The sequence below is a fragment of the Mustela putorius genome, unplaced genomic scaffold (assembly GCF_011764305.1).
Source record: "Mustela putorius furo isolate JIRA1106 unplaced genomic scaffold, ASM1176430v1.1 tig00000450_pilon_pilon_pilon, whole genome shotgun sequence".
Taxonomy (NCBI): domain Eukaryota; kingdom Metazoa; phylum Chordata; class Mammalia; order Carnivora; family Mustelidae; genus Mustela; species Mustela putorius.
In genome coordinates this window covers 1,784,494-1,806,117 of record NW_025421385.1, presented here as the reverse complement: position 1 = coordinate 1,806,117, position 21,624 = coordinate 1,784,494, and the positions used below count along the sequence as shown (strand labels likewise).

Below are 21,624 nucleotides of genomic sequence, written 5' to 3'. Positions count from 1 at the left end.
GGGACTGTACTCCAGAGCCAACACCCTAGCGCCCTCCACCTGCCCCCTGCAGGGCCGCTGCCCCAGGGCCTTTGCACCACATGCCGCTGAGCTGGAGCTTTCCTCACACACTGTCAGCATTTGCACCACAGCCGAGGCGCACAGCCAGCTGGCGTGGAGCACAAGGAGTCTCCTGCTCCGCATCCCGAGGGAAAGCTATCGAGGGCGCACGTCAGGCTCACAAAGGAGTCGCCATTAGGAACTCGCAGAAAACCAGGCAAGCAAGACGAGATTCCAGAGTCGGTTGTAGATTGAAGTAGGATGACAGGTTTCAGGGGATGTGGGTGTTGTCTGACCTTCTGTGACCGTCGGTGATGGAGACGGTTCACCTGACATGACGGAAATTAAAGAGAAAAGTCAGTTTCAATGAGCAAACGGCGCGCTGCACACGGCGTCCTGACCCCTGACGTTCCCAGCGAGCACACCGTGTTGACTCCGTCCATACCCTGCGGAATCCGGTCCTTCCAGGGGCGTCTGTGCGGAGCGGCACCCCCGGCTGCCCGGTGCCGTAGACGCACACGGGCTCAGAGGAGGCAAGGAAGAAGCGCGGCTCACGTCACGGGACGGCCGGTAGTGCGGTCGGTCGCGGTCACTCTCCGCACGTGAGGGCACGTGAGGGCATGTGCGGTACCCCGCGGTACGGGGCCGACGGGCCTTCGTGGACTGGGCAGGCCACCGGCTTGGGGCCACCAGGGACTTGGCGCCTTGGGAGGCCCAGCCGACGGTGTGGGCGGGTGGTCCTCCTCCCTGGGTCAAGGGTGCGAACGCTTCTCCTGGACCTCGCCAGGCACGGCCCCCTCCTCCTGCTTAGCTTCCCAGCCCGGGCGGCCCCTTCCTTACTGCCCGTAGGGGCTCTGGGAGCACATGTGACCTCAGCCGCAAAGTATCATCCCTGCGGAATGGCAGCAGCCACCACGGTCAGGAGAGGCCAGAGGCCCAGGTCACAGAGCTGTCCCATAAACAGGAGACGTTGGGTCAGGATGCAGGCTTCCTCTCTAACTCCAGAGATGACGTCCATCATGACTCACCCCCTGTGCTCATTCGGAGCCTGCGTACTGTCTTTCGTGCGCCAGGCACAACGCCGCACACACTAGAACAACCGCTCCCCACGGGGTCTACACCCGCAAGAGAGACAGGCATGGATCGTGACACAGCACAAGGTCTTGGGCGCAGATAGGACCGTGGGTAAAGCTGGGGGAGGGGCTGGGGAGGGCTGCCATCCGTCACTGGGGGGCAGAAGACATGGGCTGGAATGAGCCAGAAATCTTTACAGACATCTGTGAGCCGTCCCAGGAAAGACACGGAGGAGTGGGAGCCCCCAGGATAGACTGCGGGGACATCAGAGTCTGGGGGTTTGAAGCCCCCAGAAGGAGGGAGAGCGTCCAGGTGGGTGACCACGTGGGGAGGGACCCAAGGAGGGGGCCATCCTGTGTGCCAGGTGTCCCAAAGAGGAGGCCTAGACGTTGACCATTACAGAAATTACCTTAGATTTTAAATTATTTAAAGATATTAACCGCCCAATAACCCCAGGCCCCAGAACTGTCTGCTACAAAACCTCGGCAATAAGGGAAAACCAGTGCAGACTCACACCAGTAACATCGGAAAAGGGTAGGGTTCAAGTATCGGCCACTGTCTTGTTCTTTTTTAAAGATTTTATTTATTTATTTGACAGACAGAGATCACAAGCAGGCAGAGAGGCAGGCAGAGGAGGAAGCAGGCTCCCCGCTGAGCAGAGAGCCCGGCACAGGACTCGATCCCAGGACCCTGAGATCATGACCTGAGCCAAAGGCAGAGGCTTTAACCCACTGAGCCCCCCAGGCGACCACCCCCCCCCCGCTTTTTTAAAGATTTATTTGGGGCCAGGGGCTCACCCAGGAGGGGCCGAGGGAGAAGGAGAGAGGATCCCAAGCGGACCCTGCACTGAGTGCAGAACCAGATGCGGGGCTTGATCCTATGGCCCTGAGACCATGACCTGAGCCCAAACTAAGAGTCAGATGCTCCACCAACGGCCCCCAGATGCCCCTCAGGCCATCATCTTTTAAAAACGAAGCACCGTGGCGGGAATGAAAGTCTAGAAGTTGACAAACAGCTCTGACCCCTGAGAAACAAAATCTCAGAGAAGAAAGTCAGTGGACACATTTCTGAGATTTTTCACTAATAAACCTCAATTCGAAAAGAAACACCTAATGGTTAGTTTAGGGAAAATATATGAAAAGTGCCCCACGCTGCGAAGTCGCGTCCCACCCCTCCACTGAGCAGAGAGCGGCCCCAGACGGAGCTGACGGGGACGCGGACAGAGAGACGGCTCGGAACGCGGGGACCAACAGACGGAGCTGACGGGGACGCGGACAGAGAGACGGCTCGGAACGCGGGGACCAACAGACGGAGCTGACGGGGACGCGACGCGACAGAGAGACGGCTCGGAACGCGGGGACCAACAGACGGAGCTGACGGGGACGCGGACAGAGAGACGGCTCGGAACGCGGGGACCAACAGACGGAGCTGACGGGGACGCGGACAGAGAGACGGCTCGGAACGCGGGGACCAACAGACGGAGCTGACGGGGACGCGGACAGAGAGACGGCTCGGAACGCGGGGACCAACAGAATGGGCCTGGGGACGAGGGGAGGTGGTGCCTGGGGAAAGCCCGAGGGACTCCCTGGGCGAAGACACTGGGCTGGGAACTTGCTAGAATCTGCCCTGACCCCCAACTCTTGACACAACTGCACCCACAAGGGCCAAGTTTCAGCTCCACACGCCCCCTTCACCCCCTTTGCCCCCAGGTGTGCCTTCAAGACGCCCCTGAGCCGGGAGGAACGGAGCCCAAGGCTCCAGGTGAAGCTTCCTGCTGGATGAAGCCCAGAAGGGACTGAGGGCTGCCCTCAAGGAGGGGGGGGGAGACAGCGGGGGGGGGGAGGGACACGTCAGGGAGGAGAGGGCATGGGGAGCCCGCACACGCTCCAGCTTCAAAGGAGACAGAGAAGCAAGGGGAGGGAGTCACAAGAGAAAGGCCGAGGTCGAACCTACCCTTAAACATATGCCAGAAATAGGAAGAAAAGTTTTAATAATCAGTCATTGGAGACTCAGCTAAACACAGGGTAAGAAATCACGGCGAAGAGAAGTCGAGGACGGAAGGAGACAGCGGGAAGTGCAACGTCGCAGAGACGCGGAAACTGCCCGCGGTGACTGGTCAGGAGAGAAGCGATGCCGCCCGGAGGCTCGGGGCACCGGCCACGCGGACAGCAGGCTCCCGGCCACGCTGCGACACTCACAAAGTGGGAACCAGCACGAGAGCGACACCGAGAGAGAGAATGTTCGGTTGAACACACAAAAACCTAGTGTGGTTCAGGTTAAAAATGGTCCAAGACAGCAATTTCACGTGGTGCCACTTGCTGCGGAGAGAAGCCAGGCGGAAGCGAGATTCGTGCATCAGAAACAAGAACTAATAGACAAGAACTACGTACAGAACTGGATGATGCTCCTGAAGCGAAGGAGAAACCGTGTCTGCAGACTAAAGGACAGTCTCTCCTGCTCCAGGAACGCTTGGTCACGAGCGTCGGTCAATGAGCCCCATCCCAGCGACGGACCGATTCCCGGGGCTAACGGTGCCTCGTCTGGGTGCCCGACAGGAGGCTGGATGTCTGCACCGACCACGCAGGGGCACGGTCTGGCCTCAGGCTCTCCCAGCGACACTGGGCACCAGAAGGTTCTGGAATAGTCCCTTTGGGTCAGGCTACCCAAGAATCACGAGGCCCCTCAACAGCGGAAGGACTCAGAAGGCCGGGCACCGCGCCTTCCCGGAGAAACACTGGACGTCGAAATCTCCACCATCCAGCAACTGAGTCAGAAGCGTTTTAAAGCTTAGGAGTGAGGGGCGCCTAGGGGGCTCTGTGGGTTAGGCCTCTGCCTTCAGCTCAGGTCATGACCTCGGGGTCTTGGGATCAAGCCCCACATCGGGCTCTGTGCTTGGCAGGGAGCCTGCTTTCCCCTCTCCGCCTGCCTCTCTGCCTGCTTGTGATCTCCGTCAAATAAATAAATAAAATCTTTATAAATTAAAAAAAACCTTAAAAGAGAAAATCAGGAATGAAAAGTTGCGGACCCTCCTCGAACCACGTGCTGGGGCCACGGCAGGTGCAGAACACACGAGCCTGCAAACGTGCATCGCTGGGGTGGCCGGGAGAGGTGCCCGTCCCAAGGGACACCAGCAGACCTTCTTCAAGTTACGATGCGCGAGTTTTCAAAAAAGAAACTTGACCTTCACCCCCATTTCTTAGCTTCCTTCTTTTGATCCTTTAGGTTTCTCAGAACAAATATCACTTATTTAATAAAAACTTGCATCAACCTGTCCTTCCTTTTTTTTCCTCTTTCTTTCTTTTCCTTACTTTTCTCTGGCTAAGTTCAAGTAATGTGAAATCCACTGAGGGGCAGACTTTGAAAATCACTGATCTGATTTCTGTAAAATGACCTCTGGCTACTCTCCGACCAGAAGAGCTGCCTCAAGGAGTCTCGGAAGCGTTGACCAAACACGACCAGAGGTCAGCACGAGGCGACCTTTGTCATTCTCTGGGTGCAACCTCACATTCTCAGCAGCAACCTCACAAATGTGCCAGTTATTCTGGAAAGAGAAGGCCAGGGTGCACTGATGCCGGGCCGGGCCGCCTGGCCCCCCCTGTAGCTCCCGGAGCCACCATCCTGCGCACCACCCTGCCGGCCGGCGAGGGCCAGAGTCCCGCTCCACGTGTGTGCGAACACACAGCCCTGCCATCTCTGTCCGGTTAAAGCCATCTCAGAAGATGCCTCGTCGTCAAAAATACCCTCCTGTTAAGGAGAAGATGGTCATTAGCCCAGTGGGGTAGGCATCTGTAGAGCGGTAGCTCAGCTAAATTATAGCATTTAGAACAAAACAAAGCAAAACCAAAAAAGGACTCTGGTAAAGTCGTCCGGGTCCGCCCCCAGCAGCCTGTCCTGGGGCTTCCTGGGCCCCGTCCTCCACTCTGGCTTCACTGAGCGACAGGCGCAGATCGGCCTTCTCACGGGCTTGCGTGGGAGGGCTCAGGGCAGAACAGGAGATGTGGGGGGGGTACAGTGAGCGCGGCCCCGGGGGCCTGCAGAGCCCTGGTTCTGCAGAGCCCACGAGCCCGGGCGGCCCGGCGGGCGCCGCACAGCACAGATCAACAGGCCACAGCGCACAACGACTGAGCACAGCCTCGGCCGCCAGCTTCCCCTGTGGAAGCGGCCATGAGGAGTCCAGGAGGGCAGGGAAGTGGGGCGAAGTGCAGAGAAAGGGGTGACCCGGCCGGGAACAAGTCGGGGAGAGGCTTCAAACCTTCGTCCACGAGTCAGCAGCTCCCTCACGCCACTACCACGGTTGAGTGGCCTTTCTTGTCTTCCTTGGAGTCACGGGAAGCAGAGCTGCCTCGTGTGAAACCGTAACTTCCTGCCCCTGCAGGAAGGATCTGAGCGGCTGTCGGGTGGGGCTTCCGGGAAAGCGGCTGCCGAGGCCTGATCCAGCTGCACTGAATGGAGACGTGATGGCCCCGGCTGCAGCCGCCATCTTGCAACCATGAGGAAATTGGCAGCAGACGGGAAAGCCTGGGTACCTAATAGCAGGGAAACCAACTCCAGACGGCGTCCCTCCAGAGTCTATGGAACGGGGAAAGTGTTCGCAAGCCACGCATCTGGAAAGGGATTAGTATCCAAGATATGAAGAGTGCCTACAACCCAATAGCGAAAATAATAATAATAATAACAATAGTAATAATACCTCATCCAATCACAGCATGGCCAAAGGACCTGAATCCATCTCTCCAAAGAAGACATCCAGATGGCTGACGGGTACATGAAAGATGCCCGATGTCCCTCTGCACCAGGGAAACACACGTCAAAACCACAGTGAAAACCCTCCCACAGTCGGGGCAGCTGGAATCGACAACGCAGGAAACAGCAGGTGTCGGCGAGGACGGAGAACGGGGAGCCTCGTGCACCGCGGCGGGAACGCAGACGGCGCAGCCGCTGTGGAGAGCAGTAAGGGTGCTCCTGAGAAAGTGAAGAATAGAGCGAACCCTAGACCCAGTGACGGAGATTCTGGGTATTTGTCCGAAGGAAACACTCGTTCAAAAGACGACCTGCCCCCATGTTCCCTGCAGCATTACTCATGGTCGCCGAGACGTGGGAACCACCCGTGTCCGTGGCTGCATGACGGACGGAGGTGGGGTATGCGCACAGCGGAGTGTTACTCGGCTACAAAAGATGAGGAAATCTTCCCGTCCGGGACAGCCTCACGGGCCTGCAGGGCACGGCGCGGGGGAGAAGGTCAGGCTGGGGAAGACAGATGCTGTGCGGGATCCGGAGCCCAACTCTGGTGGCCGACAGGTGGCCGCCAGGGACCACGCGCAGCCCGGTGAGCGCGCGGGCAGTGCTGCTCTAGTTCATAAGGGAGACGTGGGGAGACAGTAAAGCCCGAGTTCTCACGACAAGTGCATTTTTTTCCTTTTTCTTTTCTTCGTCTTGGGTCTGTAGGAGGAGACGGGCGTTCGCTGAGCCTGTGGTTGTGACCGGGAGGACACGGAGGAGGCCCAGTCCCACAGAGGCCTGCGGACGACCGCGCTGCCCGGTCAGGAGGTGGGACAGGCGCCGAGGGAGCATCGTGGGTCAGAAGCCCACGGGGAAGGCATCCGAGCCCTGTCAAGGGGAAGAGATGGGAAGTGTCGCAGGTCCCGGAGGGAGCCGCACTCTGCGGACCAGCGGGCAGGGCCCAGGCAGGCCGCGAGCCCTGGCCCCGCTCGGCCGCGGCGGAGGGTGTTCCTGCTGCGCTGCCCACAGCACAGCTCCTCAAGACGTCGGCCTAGAAGCGAGCGAGTGTCCGCCTTCCTCCCTGCACAGGGCTCTGCTGGGCAGGGCTTGGCGGAGCCGAGAAAGGCCAGAAGGTGCCCCCAGGGCAGGCGCTCCCTCCACCTTCCTCCCCACGATGGGGCTTTCTCTCGGCTGCTGAGGAGCGAGTGCCCTCCACCCGCCCGGCCCGGACAGCAGGTGCACCTGGGACCTTGTGCTGCCCCTGCGGCAGGAGTCATCCCCAGAGCTGAGCTCGCCGCTCCTGTGTTTGACACTCGGCGGCAAGGCTAGTGGAAATGACTGAAGCCACGATTTTTTTAAAAGATTATTTATTTGTTTGATGTGGAGAGAGAGCGCACAAGCCAGGAGACACAGGGAGAGAGAGAAGCAGGCTCCCTGCTCAGCGGGGACTCGCTCCCAGGACCCTGGGATCACGGTGCACCGAAGGCAGAGGCTTCACGCCCGAGCCCCCCGGCGCCCCACAAACTCGTTGTGGTCATTTATCATCTCTCATTTCCTTGTCTTTACAGGTTTTGCTTAAGAGGGACTTTCTACTAAAATAACCCTATGTTAAGTGTACTGGAATAAAATAAACGGAGTAAAACGAAAGTCATGTAACCTCCTCCAGCCGTGGTGTCCCCACCGCTAAAGCACAGACAATCGTACACCGAGAGAGAGGCAGGGAGCCCTTTCCACCCCTGACAACTAGAGCCACCTTTTTTTTTCATTGTTTTCATTATTTTTTGCATTATGAATTATTTTCATTCATTACTTTTGGAATGGTTTTTATAACCTTCAGTTTCTTACCTGAAAATTCACAAATACTGAGAATTGGGATCTTTGTCCCCAAATAAATAAACGAGTGTCCCAATACCGTTTATTGAATCATCGACAATTTCCCTCACCAACGGGTCTGAAGTCTCTATTCTTCGCTGCTAAAACGTGCTGTGACCCTGACTCGCGTAACCTCCGGCTGCGTCTGGATGTCACGCAGGGTGACTTTCCCCAGCCCGTCTACGCAGGACAAGACACGCAGAGCGGCTGCGCGCATTGCCTGAAGCCAGATGAGGAGGACCGGCCACCGGCGCAGGAAAACAAAGACAAGGGTCTGGGGCTTCAGGTCAGCTTGCGGCCGGGCTGCCCCGTCCGCCCTACCGTTGTCCCGTGCGGGGCCGCTCGCTGAGCTCTGCTCCGAGAACCCATCGTTTGAGAAAACCGTGGTTCACGGAGGGTTCGGCTGTTCCCCAGTGGGGTGGCCTCGCACACATGCAGGCCCCAAGCCCTCTGTGCATCTGTGCGGCTCCACGGCTGCAACCGTGGAACCTCTGCCGCCTTCTCCCAGGGCCCCGTGGAGCAGAGATGCCGAGGCGGGGCAAGGGGCTTCCCCGGCTGCCAGGGCCCCTCTGTTTAAGCGCCGCTGCTTGAGCCAAAACATGCTCGTCCAGTGAAAATCAGCCTTTCTCGGTAGCAAATGTGAAGGCTGACTGGCTGAGCGAACCAGGGCCTGCTTGCCGAGTCTTCTCGTCTGCAGGTACATGCGTGAGACGCCCGAGGGGCTGGGCCGGTTTCCTCGCTCCTCTAAGATGAGGGTCTCTCTTCCAGCAGAAATGGGGGAGGCCAGATTTCACAACGGTTTGGCCAGAATTTACAGTGAGGTCAAAGAAGCGTCACTCCTGGCTCAGGAACGGCCATTTAACAGGAGACACATGCCCAGCAAGGGCGAGACGCGGCGGCGTTCTTCTCCGGATTGTGTCAAACGCCCAGACGGTGATTGGAGGGACGTGAAGTGTGGCCTCGGGCAGGTCCCAGGTAGGGCGGACGGGAGTAAAAACTAGCTTCTGGTTTTTGCAAGTCGTGGCATTTAGATCTTTCAGGGACGCGTGTTTAAAAGGGGCTGGTGACAAATCCGCGCGTCGGCGGTGCTGCGGGGCGGCCGTCAGCACTTCCTGCGGGCTGGGACCCAGGGCCGGCAGCGGCATGTGGGGAGGCCCGGAGAGGCCAGCAGGGACCAGCAAGGAGACCCCTTCCTACCGCCCCTCGCTGTCCCCTCGAAGGAAGCAATGACGCGGGAAACCTTCAGAGACGTCGTCGCACAGCTCACGTACGTAGTGCAGAGCAGCGGCTCCGAGTGCCCGTGGACGCGGCCATGGCCGTGGACACACAAGGTTTCCACCGAGGGAGCTGATGATCACCAGGACGGCAGGTGGGGCAGGAGACCCGTCCTCGGCCCCATGGCCTCCCACAGGCCCCCACGGATTCCCCCAGCCCACTCCCCGTCCTTACCCAGCCCTCAGGAGGCTCAGAGCCCCGGGCCTCCGGGTCCGCTCTGGGGCCACCTGTGGGTGGACTCCACGGCCCGTCCTTGCGACGCCCGCTCTTCCTCTGGAGCTGGACCCGCAGCCGCGACCCGCACGGGGCGCTGAGCAGAGCCTCCCTGCGCACACGAGGCAGGGACGGACCGCGTCGTTCCACGCCGCACCCCCGCTGCACCGGCTCAGCCAGGACCAGAACGCGCTCGGCGGGGCACGCTAGCGCGCCTGCACTGTGCGGATGGGGAAGCGGAGACTCGGACGTTGAGAATGTGCACACGCATGTACCTGCGCTGTTTGTCCGGGGCCCTCGTTTGGGGAAACCCCTCCCCTCCCGTGCTGACCTACGTCTCCCGCAGCCGGGTAACCCCCTTCCCCAGGCAGGACCCAGAAGACCCTGTGGGGAGAGTCCTGTCCTCTCTCTGGCGCCCTGGGGGACCGTCGCCCCCAGACAAGCCTGCCTGGAAGCAAAGTCAACACAGGGGCAGCGTGGAGGGGAGACACCCTGTCTCCCTGCCCCAAACCAGCAACCACATGAGCCAGAACTGGGGGTTGGGGGGTTGACTTGTGTGACCGATATTCCAATGGTCCTGGCTGGTGCAGCGGGCAGACAGGGAGCCCACACGGAACGTGGGACCCGGCTCCAGGATCCAGGCTCCAGCCTGAGCGCCACAGCCCCAAAGGCCTGCTTGCTTCCAGGGACACGGGCCACCCGCTCCCCAGGCTGCATTCCCGGCCAGCCACACCTGAGCCGAGCTGCCGGTCGCCGTTGTCTCCAGCAGACCTTCCGAAAGACTGCAGCCAGGGCTCCGCGGGACACGGGGGGAGCGAGGAGACAGGGGCCGCCTGGCCCTCCCCTCCAGCTGCAGGAGCTGGGCTGCTGGCTTGACCAGCTCGTCCGGTGGCTGAGGGCGGGCTGCCGTGTGGACAGCCCGTGGCCATTCCCACCCTTGTGGGGACGGACCCTCGCCAACCACAGGCATCCCTCTGTCTGCCCCTCCTCAGCCCCTGGAGAGCCCCAGCCCTGCCGTCCCTGCCCCGTGGGCACCGTGCCCTCACTGCCAGCCTCAGGGCTCTGCTTTGAGGCACAGCTCTCTGAGGGCTGTGGGGTCTCGGGTGGGTCGCTAGCCCGGTGTCTTCACGCCATCGCCCCACAGACACGCTCCTAGCTGACCATCCTCACCAGCCCTGGGTCATCTCCGATCCCCAGCACAGGGTCACACAACACCCTCCCTGACCCCCCGGTGCTGCCCCCCCCGTGCCGACAGCTGGAACCAGAAGCCTGGGACGCGCTCTTCCCTCTCTCCGACCCGAGGAGCATCCGTTCTCAGTCCACGTCCCAGCACGAGCCCCTCCCCCTCCCTTCCTCCCAGAGCCGCCTGCCTGGAGACAGTCCCTTGTCAACCTTGCGCTGTCTGGGCCGGCTGTCCCTGTGAGTCCGGCCTCCCGAAAGTGGCCCCCAGCGTGGAACCCGTGTGCCCGCAGCCGGTCCGCAGGGGCGGCGGCTCAGGAGACGAGCTGGCTGGGCCGGGGGGCGGTGTGCGCTCACCACAGCCCCTCGGCCTTCGACCCCAGTGTAGCCTTCTCGAAGCTGACGTTGATTAAGGAAGGTTCTTCCCTCTCTTGCTGGTTCCCTCTGTGGACCCCCACTCCTCTCCCAGTGTTCAGACAGTGTGGGGTTGCTGGCCAGAAATTCATTCCTGGGAGACAGTGTTCTGCCTCTCTGAGTGCGGCTGTGCACCGGGTCCAGTTTGGACACTGCAGGAACAAGCCTGGAGGGAGAGGTCCAGGCCGGCAGGACCGTCGGCCACCGCAGACCCGGCCTCTCGGTGCCCGGCCGTGTGGGTTTAATGACAGCCTTTTCAAAGACTGCTTCCCAGCCACCTGTGTCTGCAGAGGCTGCCCTGCCCTCCTCCAGCCCAGCTGCACTCGGATCCCGGGAACATAAACAAGTGGGTGCCCAGGGCGTGCCCCAGAGCCCTGGCAGCCGTCGGGGGGTAGGGGGGCCGGCGCTCTGCATGCAGCTGGCACAGGATGAAGGCCGCCCTCCCGGGCTTGAGCTGCACTGAGTCCAGCACACGTCCCTGGACGGGCGTCCATGCAGGGATCCTGCCCACCTGCCTTCTGAGGGAGGTTGGGCATCCCCCACAAAGCAGCACTGGCCTGAATCCCCAGTGAGAGGCAGGACCAGACCCCTCCCAGCGGCAGCGGCTCAGTGTGCACGCCAGCAATCCCGAAGTCGGTCCTGTGGTCATTTACTCCTGAGCCTCGAGAAAGTGCCTGTTGTGAACTGGTCACTGTGCTCACCACCTGGCACACACCGATGGGGAAGAGAAATTTCTCCCTTAGCTGGAGCTAAGAGCGAGTTTCAGGTCGTGGGGGGGCATGCATCCTTGGGCACAGGAGGGCCCGGTCCCCGGTCAGTGACACCCGCTGTCCTCCAGGCCCCTCCAGCCTTCTCCACGGGGGGCAAGTGCGGGCGAGGCCAGCCGACATCATGTGTCCCATGTTACGGACGAGGAAACGCAGCCTGGAGCGCTCCCATGATCCCAGGGCGGGGCTCAGAGCCTTGCCGCAGGGACGTGCCCCAGACCCTGGTACACGCCAGGGGTTCCCAGAGGCCAGCTGGGATGGGAGCCTGAGCCCTGCCTCCGCTCGGGCCTTCCCGGGGGTTCCCGAGGACCAGCCCTGAGTCTGACGCTCAAGCGCGCGTGGAGAGCTGCCAGTGTACCGAGTGACGGCCAGGAAGAGACAAACAACCAGGCGGCCGTCCCCGTCCAGCATGTGCGTGCTCCCTGGAATGGTCAGGGGACTGTCTGGAGAGAGGGAGGCACAGGGTGCGGGGAGCTGCCCCGGCGGGGCCCGCCATCTTCCCAGCAGCCGCGCGACTGACCCCGGCCTGCAGCCCCAGCCCGATGGGATCCTGCCGCCCGACCCTGTCCCCACGGTCTCGCGCGCTGTCTGCCGCCCAGCCGGGCCCCCACGATCCCGCCCACGGCTACCGTGGCCTCCTGTGCCCCTGCTGTCCCAAGAATTGTGTGCTCAAAGGGGCACTTCCCGTCCTGGGTGGGGCACCGGGCTCCACTCACAATGGAAACAGGGAGAGGCCGGCTGGGCCTCCCGCCAGGCCTCCTACAGGACGGGACCCTGAGCAGCGAGACTGGCAGGGCGGAAACGGTCGGTGGGGGCCGTCTCCCCCCCCAGCTGGAGAACCTCTATGGGGACCTCCTGTCCTGTTTGCAGCCTGTGGCCGGTCACCTGCCCCGCGGCTGTCCTCACACACTGACCGACCCCTGAGGAAGGCGCCAACACGCACAGCCTCCGAGCGGGACAGAAGGGGAGCCGGCTTCTGCTTCCTTGGCCCCTGGCAGGGCTCTCGCAGGCCTGGAGCCCACCCAGCGTTGCCGTGTCTCAGCAGGCCCCTGCTTTGAGCCCCCACCCTGCTCGCTTCCGTATCCCACGGCCTTCAGCAGGGCACAGTGTCCCGCGGGCGAGCGCTGGAAGCCATCGCTGTGGGGGCACCCGGGCTCCCTCCCCCTGCCTTTCTATGAACCAAGCCACAGTTAAATTCTTTGTTGCAAAATCGTAATCCATCGCATGAGATATTTTTGCTGTTTGCTAAATGGAAGAGCACCGACGCGGTGTGTACAATATAGTCAGAATTTTTAGGGGAAAATATATGCCTCGTGAAGGGGCTTGAAGCTCCCGCAGCAGCAGCTGGGACCGTCTCAGAGCTCGGGGACCCTCCGGGGCTCCCTTTTGTCGGGCATTTCCTTCGACGAGGATTTTGTGCCCCTCGAAGCCTGGAAGCTGTCTGAGACAAGAGGGAGACTTCACTGTCCGTCTGGCCTTCCGTCAGGACGTGCTTCGGAATGTGGACCGCATCTCCATACCTTGGGGTCCGCGGGCGCCCTGTGTGTGCCCCAGGACAGCTTCTAAACGTGCCCGTGGAATGTGAAGGGGGGGGTCTCACTCCAATTAACACTGGAGGGAAGTCTAGTTCCAAAGTCCTTGCCCAAAGTCACGGAGAGCAGAACCCGGAGGTTCCCGAGGCTGAGCCCAGGGTCTCTCCTGGGCAGGACGGGTGAGCCCCTCGCCGGGGAGGGATCAGCACCAGGAGCGGCCGGAGCTCATACACGAATGCATGTTCTCTCTTTTCACATAAGTGAAGCACTGAACTCACGTGTCCGGTGTGTGTTCACGCCTGCGTGCCCCCCGCAGTGCCACCCCACACAGCACCGGGAGCACACTCCCCGCCCTCCTAGAAAGTTCCCGTCTGTGCCTGTCCCGCCGAAGCCCCAACCCTGTCCCTGTAGACCGCTGCTGCCCGTCCCAGACTTGGTGGACGTGCAATCAGCAGGGCGCAGTCCACACGTGGCTTCCCTGCCGCCGTGTTCGAGAAGCGCTGGTGCTGTGACCTGTGTCGTCACCGCGGGTAGCGTTGGTGTGCGAACAGTTACGGGACCCTCGGTTCCAGTTTGAGAGGTTGTGCCCTCCCAGCAAAGTCTTCCGATAGACCCATATTCTCATTCACCAGGGTAAATACCCAGATCCCAGGAGTAATGGGTTCAACTCATGTGGAAACTGCACAGGGATTTCAACGTGGCTCTCCCAACTCACGGCCACGCTTCACCACTCTGACCGCTGGCGGGAAACGCGTTCCATCGTGTTAGATTTGACTCTCGGTGAGGATTCAGAATGTTGGGCACTTTCCCTGCTCACTGCTGACGTGCATTGTTCAAGCCTGTGCTCCTCTTACATTGGTTTATTCATCTATTATTATTGATTCATGGGGAGAACTTTATATATTCTGGACACAAGCTCTTTGTCGGCTATATGTGTTCCAAGTATTTCTCCTAGTTTATGACTTGCGCATTCTTGTTCTTAAAGGTATATTTTGATGAACAGAAAATTTTAATTTTCATGAAGTTCAGTTTGCCATGTTTTTCTTTCCAGTTAGTGCTTTTAGCATCTTGTGCAAGAAATCTTAGCTTTCCTCAGAATCATGTGGATTTTCTCCTGGATTTCCCTCTAGAAGAAGCCTTATGGTTCCAAAACTTATATTTAGGTCTGTGCTCCATTTAAACTAATTTATTTGTAGACAGAAAGAAAGAGTTCAAGGTTCTTTTTTATTTCCATACAGATAGGTAGTTGTTCCAACAACTACATTTGTTTAAAGGGATTTTGCCGTCTCTGTTTGATTAACTTGGCCCTAGTTGAAAATCAATCCACCTTATAGTGTATGGATTTATTTCTGGACTTTATTTTGCCACATGATCTACCTGTCCACCTTTTTGCCAATACCAAACTGTCCTGATAACCATTACTTTACAGTGACCACGATTCAGGCAGTGTAAATCTCCAGCTGCATTCTTTGTCAAAAATGTTGGGACTATTCTAGGTCCTAGAGTCTTCAAATAACATTTAGAAACGGGTTGCTAAGTTCTACATTTCAAAAAACCCTGCTGGCGTATTGATAAAGATTGCATTGAATCTGTATCAATCTGGGGAAGTCAACATCCTAACAATATTGAGTATCCCGACCCATGAACGTGGCACATCTCTCCTTTAGATGTCTTTCATGTCTACCAGCAATGTGTCCTATTCTTCAGCGGGAAGGTCTTACATATATCCCACTAGATTTATCCCTAGACATTTACTGGTTTTGACGCTATTTTCATTAGTAGGATTTTTTGTCTTATTTTTCCAATCGTTCACTGCAAATTTAAGGAAATTCAACTGATTCTCACTATTCACCTGATATCCTGTGACTTTCTAACTGCATCTATTCTTGAAATGTTTTTTGTATACTTGGTAGGTTTTTCCCTTTGTGCCGTCAGTGTCATTTGCGAACAAGTTTCCTTTCCTTCTCTCTTCATGTCATTTTGCTGTTTGTTGCCTTCTTGATCTATCTGAAACCTTTAACAAAATGTTGAAAGGAAGTGGTAAGGACATCCTTGCTCCCGATCTCAAGAGAAGAATTATTATTGTACAATACATAGGATGTTTGTTATAGATCTTTCATCCATTCTCTTTATCAACTTGAGGACATTCCCTCCTATTCCAAGACGGCCAAACATTTTTATCATGAAGTTTGTCAAGTGCTTTTCCACATCTGTGAGATCATATGGTTTCTCTCTCTTCTTTGTTAACGTATTTTCTTTATTCCCAGTAAAAATGTGTCATTCTGGTTCTCAAGGATCCAAGAGAAGTTTTGGGAAACTTCAAATCTAAAGCTCTTGTCACGTTCCTTAAGGAGAAAGGCTGACGCGCATCTCCAGAGAAATCCTGCCATCACCAGGCCCTGGCGCACCCTCCGCTGGTGACCGCATTGTCTGCTGCACAGAAGGGAATCGAGGCGCCGCTAAGTGAAGGTGGACATCGAAGTTTCTAGTCCTTTCCCTGTACAGCCTAAGGGTCAGGAGCTCACTTTCTTGAGATGCACTTGCTTGTAAACGCCCTGAGGGCAAAAAGATTTGCATCATCCTCAGAGGAGCGTGCCCTGCACCGAACCAAGCTGGGCACATTGTTTGATTTTAAATATTTATTGAGTAAGTGAATGAGTAAGAATGCACGGGTGAATGAGTAAGTGAATAAGTGAATGAACGATTAAGTGAGTGAAATGTAAATTACCCCGTTAGGACCCAGGCACGCCACTGCGTGGATCTGAGCACCATGTGTGTGAGGCTGGAAACAGGAGGGGAGCCGCTCTCACTGCTCAGTGCAGGAGGAGGAAAGCAGGCATCCAAAGGACTCTGGGGACTTGATTTGGCTTTGGAATGCCTACATATTTCCTTTTTTTAGTAAACCCCATCTGCTTCTTGCCTTCAAAAGAAAAGTTCAAACGTGTTTATCTTCATCAACAGCCAGAAAAAGAGGCAATTGCCCTATTTCACACCCTAGCGACCCACTGCAAAATGTTTGTTTCCCGTCCCCACCATGTGAAGGCTTACTAGTCTAGAGGTCTTTGCACCAGAGGGAGAAACGCTTCCCCAGGAGATGCGGCTTTCACCGAGCTGAAGTTCAGGCCTCCAGCCGGCTGCTGTGAGCCCCTCCCGCCTTGACTCCACCAGCACAGATGGGCTTCCTGTGCTGGAGGGGGTGAGTGACCCCGACCGCCAAGGGGACGTTGAGCCGCTACTCCACAATGGCGGGGAGGAGGGATGTGTCTGGATCCGGGAGATCCCTAAGGGTGTCTCTTGGGACTACCAAGCCCTGAACTGATCCCTTCAGATGGGCGGAAAGCCACAGCAACTCAGTTCAAGGAGGACCAGGAATGGCCAAGCCCCTTCAGGAATGACCCCAGCTGAGGGCTCGCTGGGAGTGAAGGGACCGGGCGTGGCTAGCGGGAGACGGCAGCTGCCCACGCCAGCCCCGGCTTGAGACCGGCTGCAGAAGAGGACTGTCATCGTCGTGAGTACTGTTCTCGTCGTTATGAATACATGTGTGTGTATTGACCAGATCGTGAGTACTGTTCTGGTTGTTATGAATGTGTGTGTGTGTATTGACCAGATCGTGAGTACTGTTCTCGTTGTTATGAATGTGTGTGTGTGTATATTGACCCGATATTTCTGTTTCTTCCTTGCCTCCTCTTTCATCGTGGGACACAGACGAGCGGATCGTAGCTCACTGCCTGTCGCAGTGTAAACACGGGGTGTCAGCAGAAGAGTAAACATCACGCCAGGACTTACCATCCGCTCCTGGAGGAGGGGGGAGCACCTGCGACAGCTGCGTCAGGTCTGGCACTTGGAGAGTAACTGTGGGCGAAGGAGACGCGGAGGGTCCAAGTGGGGGAGGGGCAGGCTGGGCTGGTCCCTTCGGTCGTCAGGCGGGCTGCGCTCCGGTCGTCAGCGACTCGAGCGTCCATCTGGGTGCTGCTGTGAACGTGAATGGGATCCAGGTCCCCGAGCCTGTGTGACTGTGGAAGGAATGTGACTTGAGTCAGGACGATGGTCCTCATCTGGGTGGGCCTGATCTTACCCAGTGAAAACCCTGAAGGGAAGAGCCAAGGCCTCCCAGACCAGGAAGAAACTCCCCGTAGACCAGGCCTCGAGCTGTCCCGACGGTCCTGCCCCCTCACCACCAGTGACCTGCCCCAGATTCAGACTCGCCTCCACACACAAACACACGGGCTGACTCCCTGCGCTGAATCGCACCATCTGTGTTTCCTACTGACCTGTCTCTGGCCGCACTGACGGGCACAGACTGGGGAGCCGGAAGTGTGGAGAGAAGCGCACTGACCAGAAGCTGAGAACCAGGACGACGACTCCAGCCCCCCACACAGCTGAGGAACATCCTGGAAACCCGGAGCAGAGAGGCAGTGCGGTTCTCCCACAGCAGAACGACTTTATAGTAACAGTACACACGCTCGTGACTGGGGGGTGCCGGCTCCGCAGCTTCGGCGTCAGACGGCTCGGGGGACCGAGGACACCAATAATGGTGGTTGTCATGGTCAGTGCCATCGGTTGCTTCTGTACTTCTGCTGTTCCCTGGGACCCCCCGACCAGGATTTCAGAACGCTGGCGAGTCCCAGGACAGCAGCAGAAGATCTTCTTCCCGCCCTCAAACTGGCGATAACCACACTCACGTCTCCAGGACGAGCACAGCTTCACGGTACCCTCCCCCCCGCCCGGCACCCCAGGCAGCCGCCCACTGCCTCCTCCTTAGAAAGACGTTCCAAACCACCAATACCAAGGGACGGGTTTCCCCAAGTCCAGGAAACCTCCAGATTTGAATGCAGAATTAGTGTGTGGGGGGGGATGTGCCTTGCTCTGGGAAAGGCTCGACGGCTTCCATCAGACCGGGCTATCGAGGTGCTCCCGCCCTCGGACCGGAAAATAAAGGTTCGGAACCATGTTGTTTGTTCTTAGAGGAAACATGATTCACGCCACATCTCCGTCAGGCTCTGAGCGCTCCACACTAGGACATGGTTACCACGTTAGGACACCAAAGCTTCCACGCAGGTTCAGAATCTTGTGGGGGCCGGAAAATGCCAGCTTCTCCACATCCTGACTCCGTGTCAGACGGCAGACTTAGCACGCAAGCAGCTCTTATTTGAGGCAAGCACTGTGTTCAACAAAGATATCCTTGGGGGTGTGGGGAGCCCACGGGAGGCATGGCCACGTCAGCCCAATGAATCATGACAGCCGAGGCTCACAGATAAGAAAATCAACAGTCACAGAATCTACACAAGGTCACCAGGCAGGCTGCAGGTCAGACCCCAGAAACTGGAGAGAGCACACGCAGCCTTCTTATTTTAGAAATGAGAAAAGCTGAGGGTCACAGATGCCCTAGCCACAGGGAGCCATGCAGAAGGACAGCCCCCAGGGTAGGGCACCCCTTCCCCCACAGGCTGCCTCGCCCCCAGGCAGGTCTGAGCCCTTCGAGAGGACGGGCCCCACAGACAGCAAATTCCTGGCATTCCGCAGGATTCCGCTCCTTATCAGACGGTCTGCTGAGCTCACCGTATCTCTGTGAGGTCTCAGGGAGAGAGGCTTCCGTCACCCGGTCCCTATAACATTTGGAAGGAATCCCACGAATGTCTGCTGACACCTCCAGGGAGGGGGAGGGGACCAGAACCTCTAGGCACTCCTGTGCCTCCCACAGCCCGCGGGAAGGTGATAGTGTGTGTGTGTGTGTGTGTGTGTGAATATATATTTTTTCACATATACAAAAATCCCTCCTTAAATACCCCTTACATTTAAGCCTTCAGGCAGTGAGTGCGAGGGGTGAGCAGCCGGCCCCTGCCAGGGAGCGAGAGTCCCCGGCCAGTCACCAGAACATTGGAGCTCGGACCCCGAACCCGCCACTAACAGCCTGCGTGACCCAGAACACGTCATTCCTCCGTCAGCGGCCCTGGGCCGGCATCTGGGAGATGCGTGCTGGGCTCTGGGGACGAGCTAGGGATTCCTTCCCACAGTCCTACTGGCTCGACAGTACTTTAAAACTAAGATATTTCATTGTAAAACTGAAATATCTGGCTTCTCTTAAAAGAAGGAGGAGGAGACGGAGACGGGGAGGAGGAAGGTGGCGACGGGGCGCACGCGTGCTTCCCTCCTGCTCTGCGGGCTGGGCCCGGCCCCCGACCCACTTCCCGGGCCCCACATTTGTACCCACCCCCCCGGGGTGAGGGGCTCCTGAAGCAGCACAGTCCTGGACGCGTGCCCTGGCGATCTCCGTGACGCCGGCCAGAGATGCCGTCTGGCGACTCTGATTCTGAACCAGACGGCCACAGGCCCACAGCACAGTGACCATCTGGGGGAGACAACATGCCCTTGACTCTGGGGAAGCAGCGTCACTCGGACTGTCAGAGAAAACGCGTGTCCCGTCTCTTCCTCGAGGAACCCCACCGTAGCAGCGTCTGACTGTGCGGCTACCACCCCGGGAGCGAAACCAGGACTCCTCACACACCCATGGCAGACGGGCTCTGCGCGCCCCGGCCCTTCTGCTGCCAGACCCCAGTCCCATTATGTCCTCGTGGGGCTCCAGTGTGTCCCCTGGCTGTGCTCTCCGCTGCACGAGACCTGGAGGGGCCGGAGCTCGGCGGACCGTGCTCTGCGCGCCAGGCCTCCCGCCCACGCGGGCCCCGGCGGCCGGGGTCGGAAAGATGACCACGGCTGTTCCAACCAGACACCGCAAAGGACTTGTGGTTGTCCAGAACATTCACATCACTGAGTTTTACGGGACTTGTGCTCGTGTCTTCTTGGCAAAGAACAGCGATTGGAAGGTGAACCAATGGGAAAAAAAGAAACAGCTCCACGAGGACGTTACTCTTCCGTCCGCTTGCGGCCCAGTTGGGCTGGACACTGTCTCCTCCGGCAGAAATCCCCGGAGCACGGGAAAATCTGCTCATCCGGGAAAAGATCTTAATCCCTTTCGAGACAGCTCTGCGGGCTCTCTGATGTGCGGCGCTCACCGCGGACGGGGCCTGTGGGACACGTGGGACCTCGGCCGCCACGGCCGCTCCCGGGCGGGCGTGAGGTCTCGGAGACGTGCTGTGTGGACCTGCCCTCCCGTCTGGGGGGGTTCCGGGAGCGCACGGATTGCCCAGCCTGGTGCAGAGGAAGGTGAGTCGAAGCCGGGTTTGGAGCCCGGCGGCAGTGAAACAGCGGTGTCGGCCTTTGCATTATTAACGGCATGTGGTGAATTTTTAAACAAAATAAATAATGTATCTACAGCAGGGTCATTTGATGACTGTTTGCCAATTGGATGGTTTAAAGGTACCAGAACAATGTGAAAATACTTTTTTTTAGACATTGGTATACTGCAGAGACAGCAAATTTTGACTTTCAAACCTCTCTCGCCGTGTTGTCTGTTGTTGTGGGGACTCGTGTCCCAGCTCTGGAAGAAGGGGGCAGGGAGGGGCGCGACGTCCTGCACTTCCTGCCTACGTCTGACTCGGTGCATGTGTGCGTGTGTGTGTGCACTCGTCGGGAGGAACGGCCCCGGGGGTGTGGAGAGCAGGCACGTGACCTGTCCCCAGGAAGGCTCCCCTCTGCGCAGGTGCCCAGCAGCCCCACACCCACGCCGGCTCGTGGAGACCCTGACGCCGGCAGCGCCGATCTTCCCAAGCTGGCTCTAGTCCTCAGCGTCCGGAGCCCCGCCAATGGAGCCGGACCCACAGCACACATTTCGTAAGGTCTCAGAACCACGTCCGGACTTCATGTCGTGTGATTGGATTCGGCTCACTGACTATCGACTGTGTAGGCAGCAGGGCGCTGGGCTCTGGGGACACAGAGTGCCAGCCAGAAGGTCCCGTGCTCGGGGGTAGAGTGTCGGGCTGGGGGAAAGACGGCTGTGTGCCTCCAGCCACATTGGCCCCGGGGTCCCTGTGAAGCCCCCAGTCTGGGCTTGAGGCTGGGGTTGCAGTGAGAAGGGTGCCAGGCTTTTCCGACAGAGTCCCCCCTCCCCCCGCCATGCAGAGCCCTTACACCTGGCAGATGGCCCCGGCGAGAGGACACAGCCAGATCTCCATGTTCCAGAGGCAGAACGGTGCCCTGAGCCACCACATCGCCCATGACCGTGCCCAACTGCAGTCGATTTCTGTGTCCTGCGGCAAAGGCCCTCACTCTGTCCCCGTTTCAGAATATCAACCACCCAGAAAACGCAGACACAGAGCAAGGCACTGCCGGAGCTTCAGCTGGTGGGACAGACGCAGCCCTGCTGGGCCCCCAGGGAGTGGCCGCTGCAGTCAGCTGTGACCGATCACCCCCAGGACAGTCCTTCCTCACCGTGAGAGACCAGCCCCTTCTGGGGCAGCAGAGGAGGAAGCGCTAGAGGAGGCCGGGCTCCAGCCCCAGGAAGGGCAGACCCTGCGGAAGGCCAAATAGGACGCAGCCCCATGTTAAGGGACCGGGACTGGGGGTCTTGGACGGCTTTCAAAGGCGACTATACAGCTCCCGAAATCTTATGCAAAACTCTATGTGTGTGTGTGTGTTTCGGGGAA

The 21,624-nt window shown here is 58.4% G+C and overlaps 1 protein-coding gene across 1 annotated transcript in view; it reads right to left on the bottom strand.

Moving 5' to 3' along the window:
* Window positions 1-7,220: 7,220 nt before the first annotated feature.
* LOC123392098 overlaps window positions 7,221-21,624 on the bottom strand; it is a 33,359-nt gene continuing 18,955 nt past the window's right edge. Inside the window, exon 3 of the mRNA XM_045080033.1 lies at window positions 7,221-17,097. Within this exon, the coding sequence (XP_044935968.1) occupies window positions 8,968-9,909 (942 nt within the window). The 5' untranslated portion in view covers window positions 9,910-17,097 and the 3' untranslated portion in view covers window positions 7,221-8,967. The remainder of the gene's footprint in view (window positions 17,098-21,624) is intronic.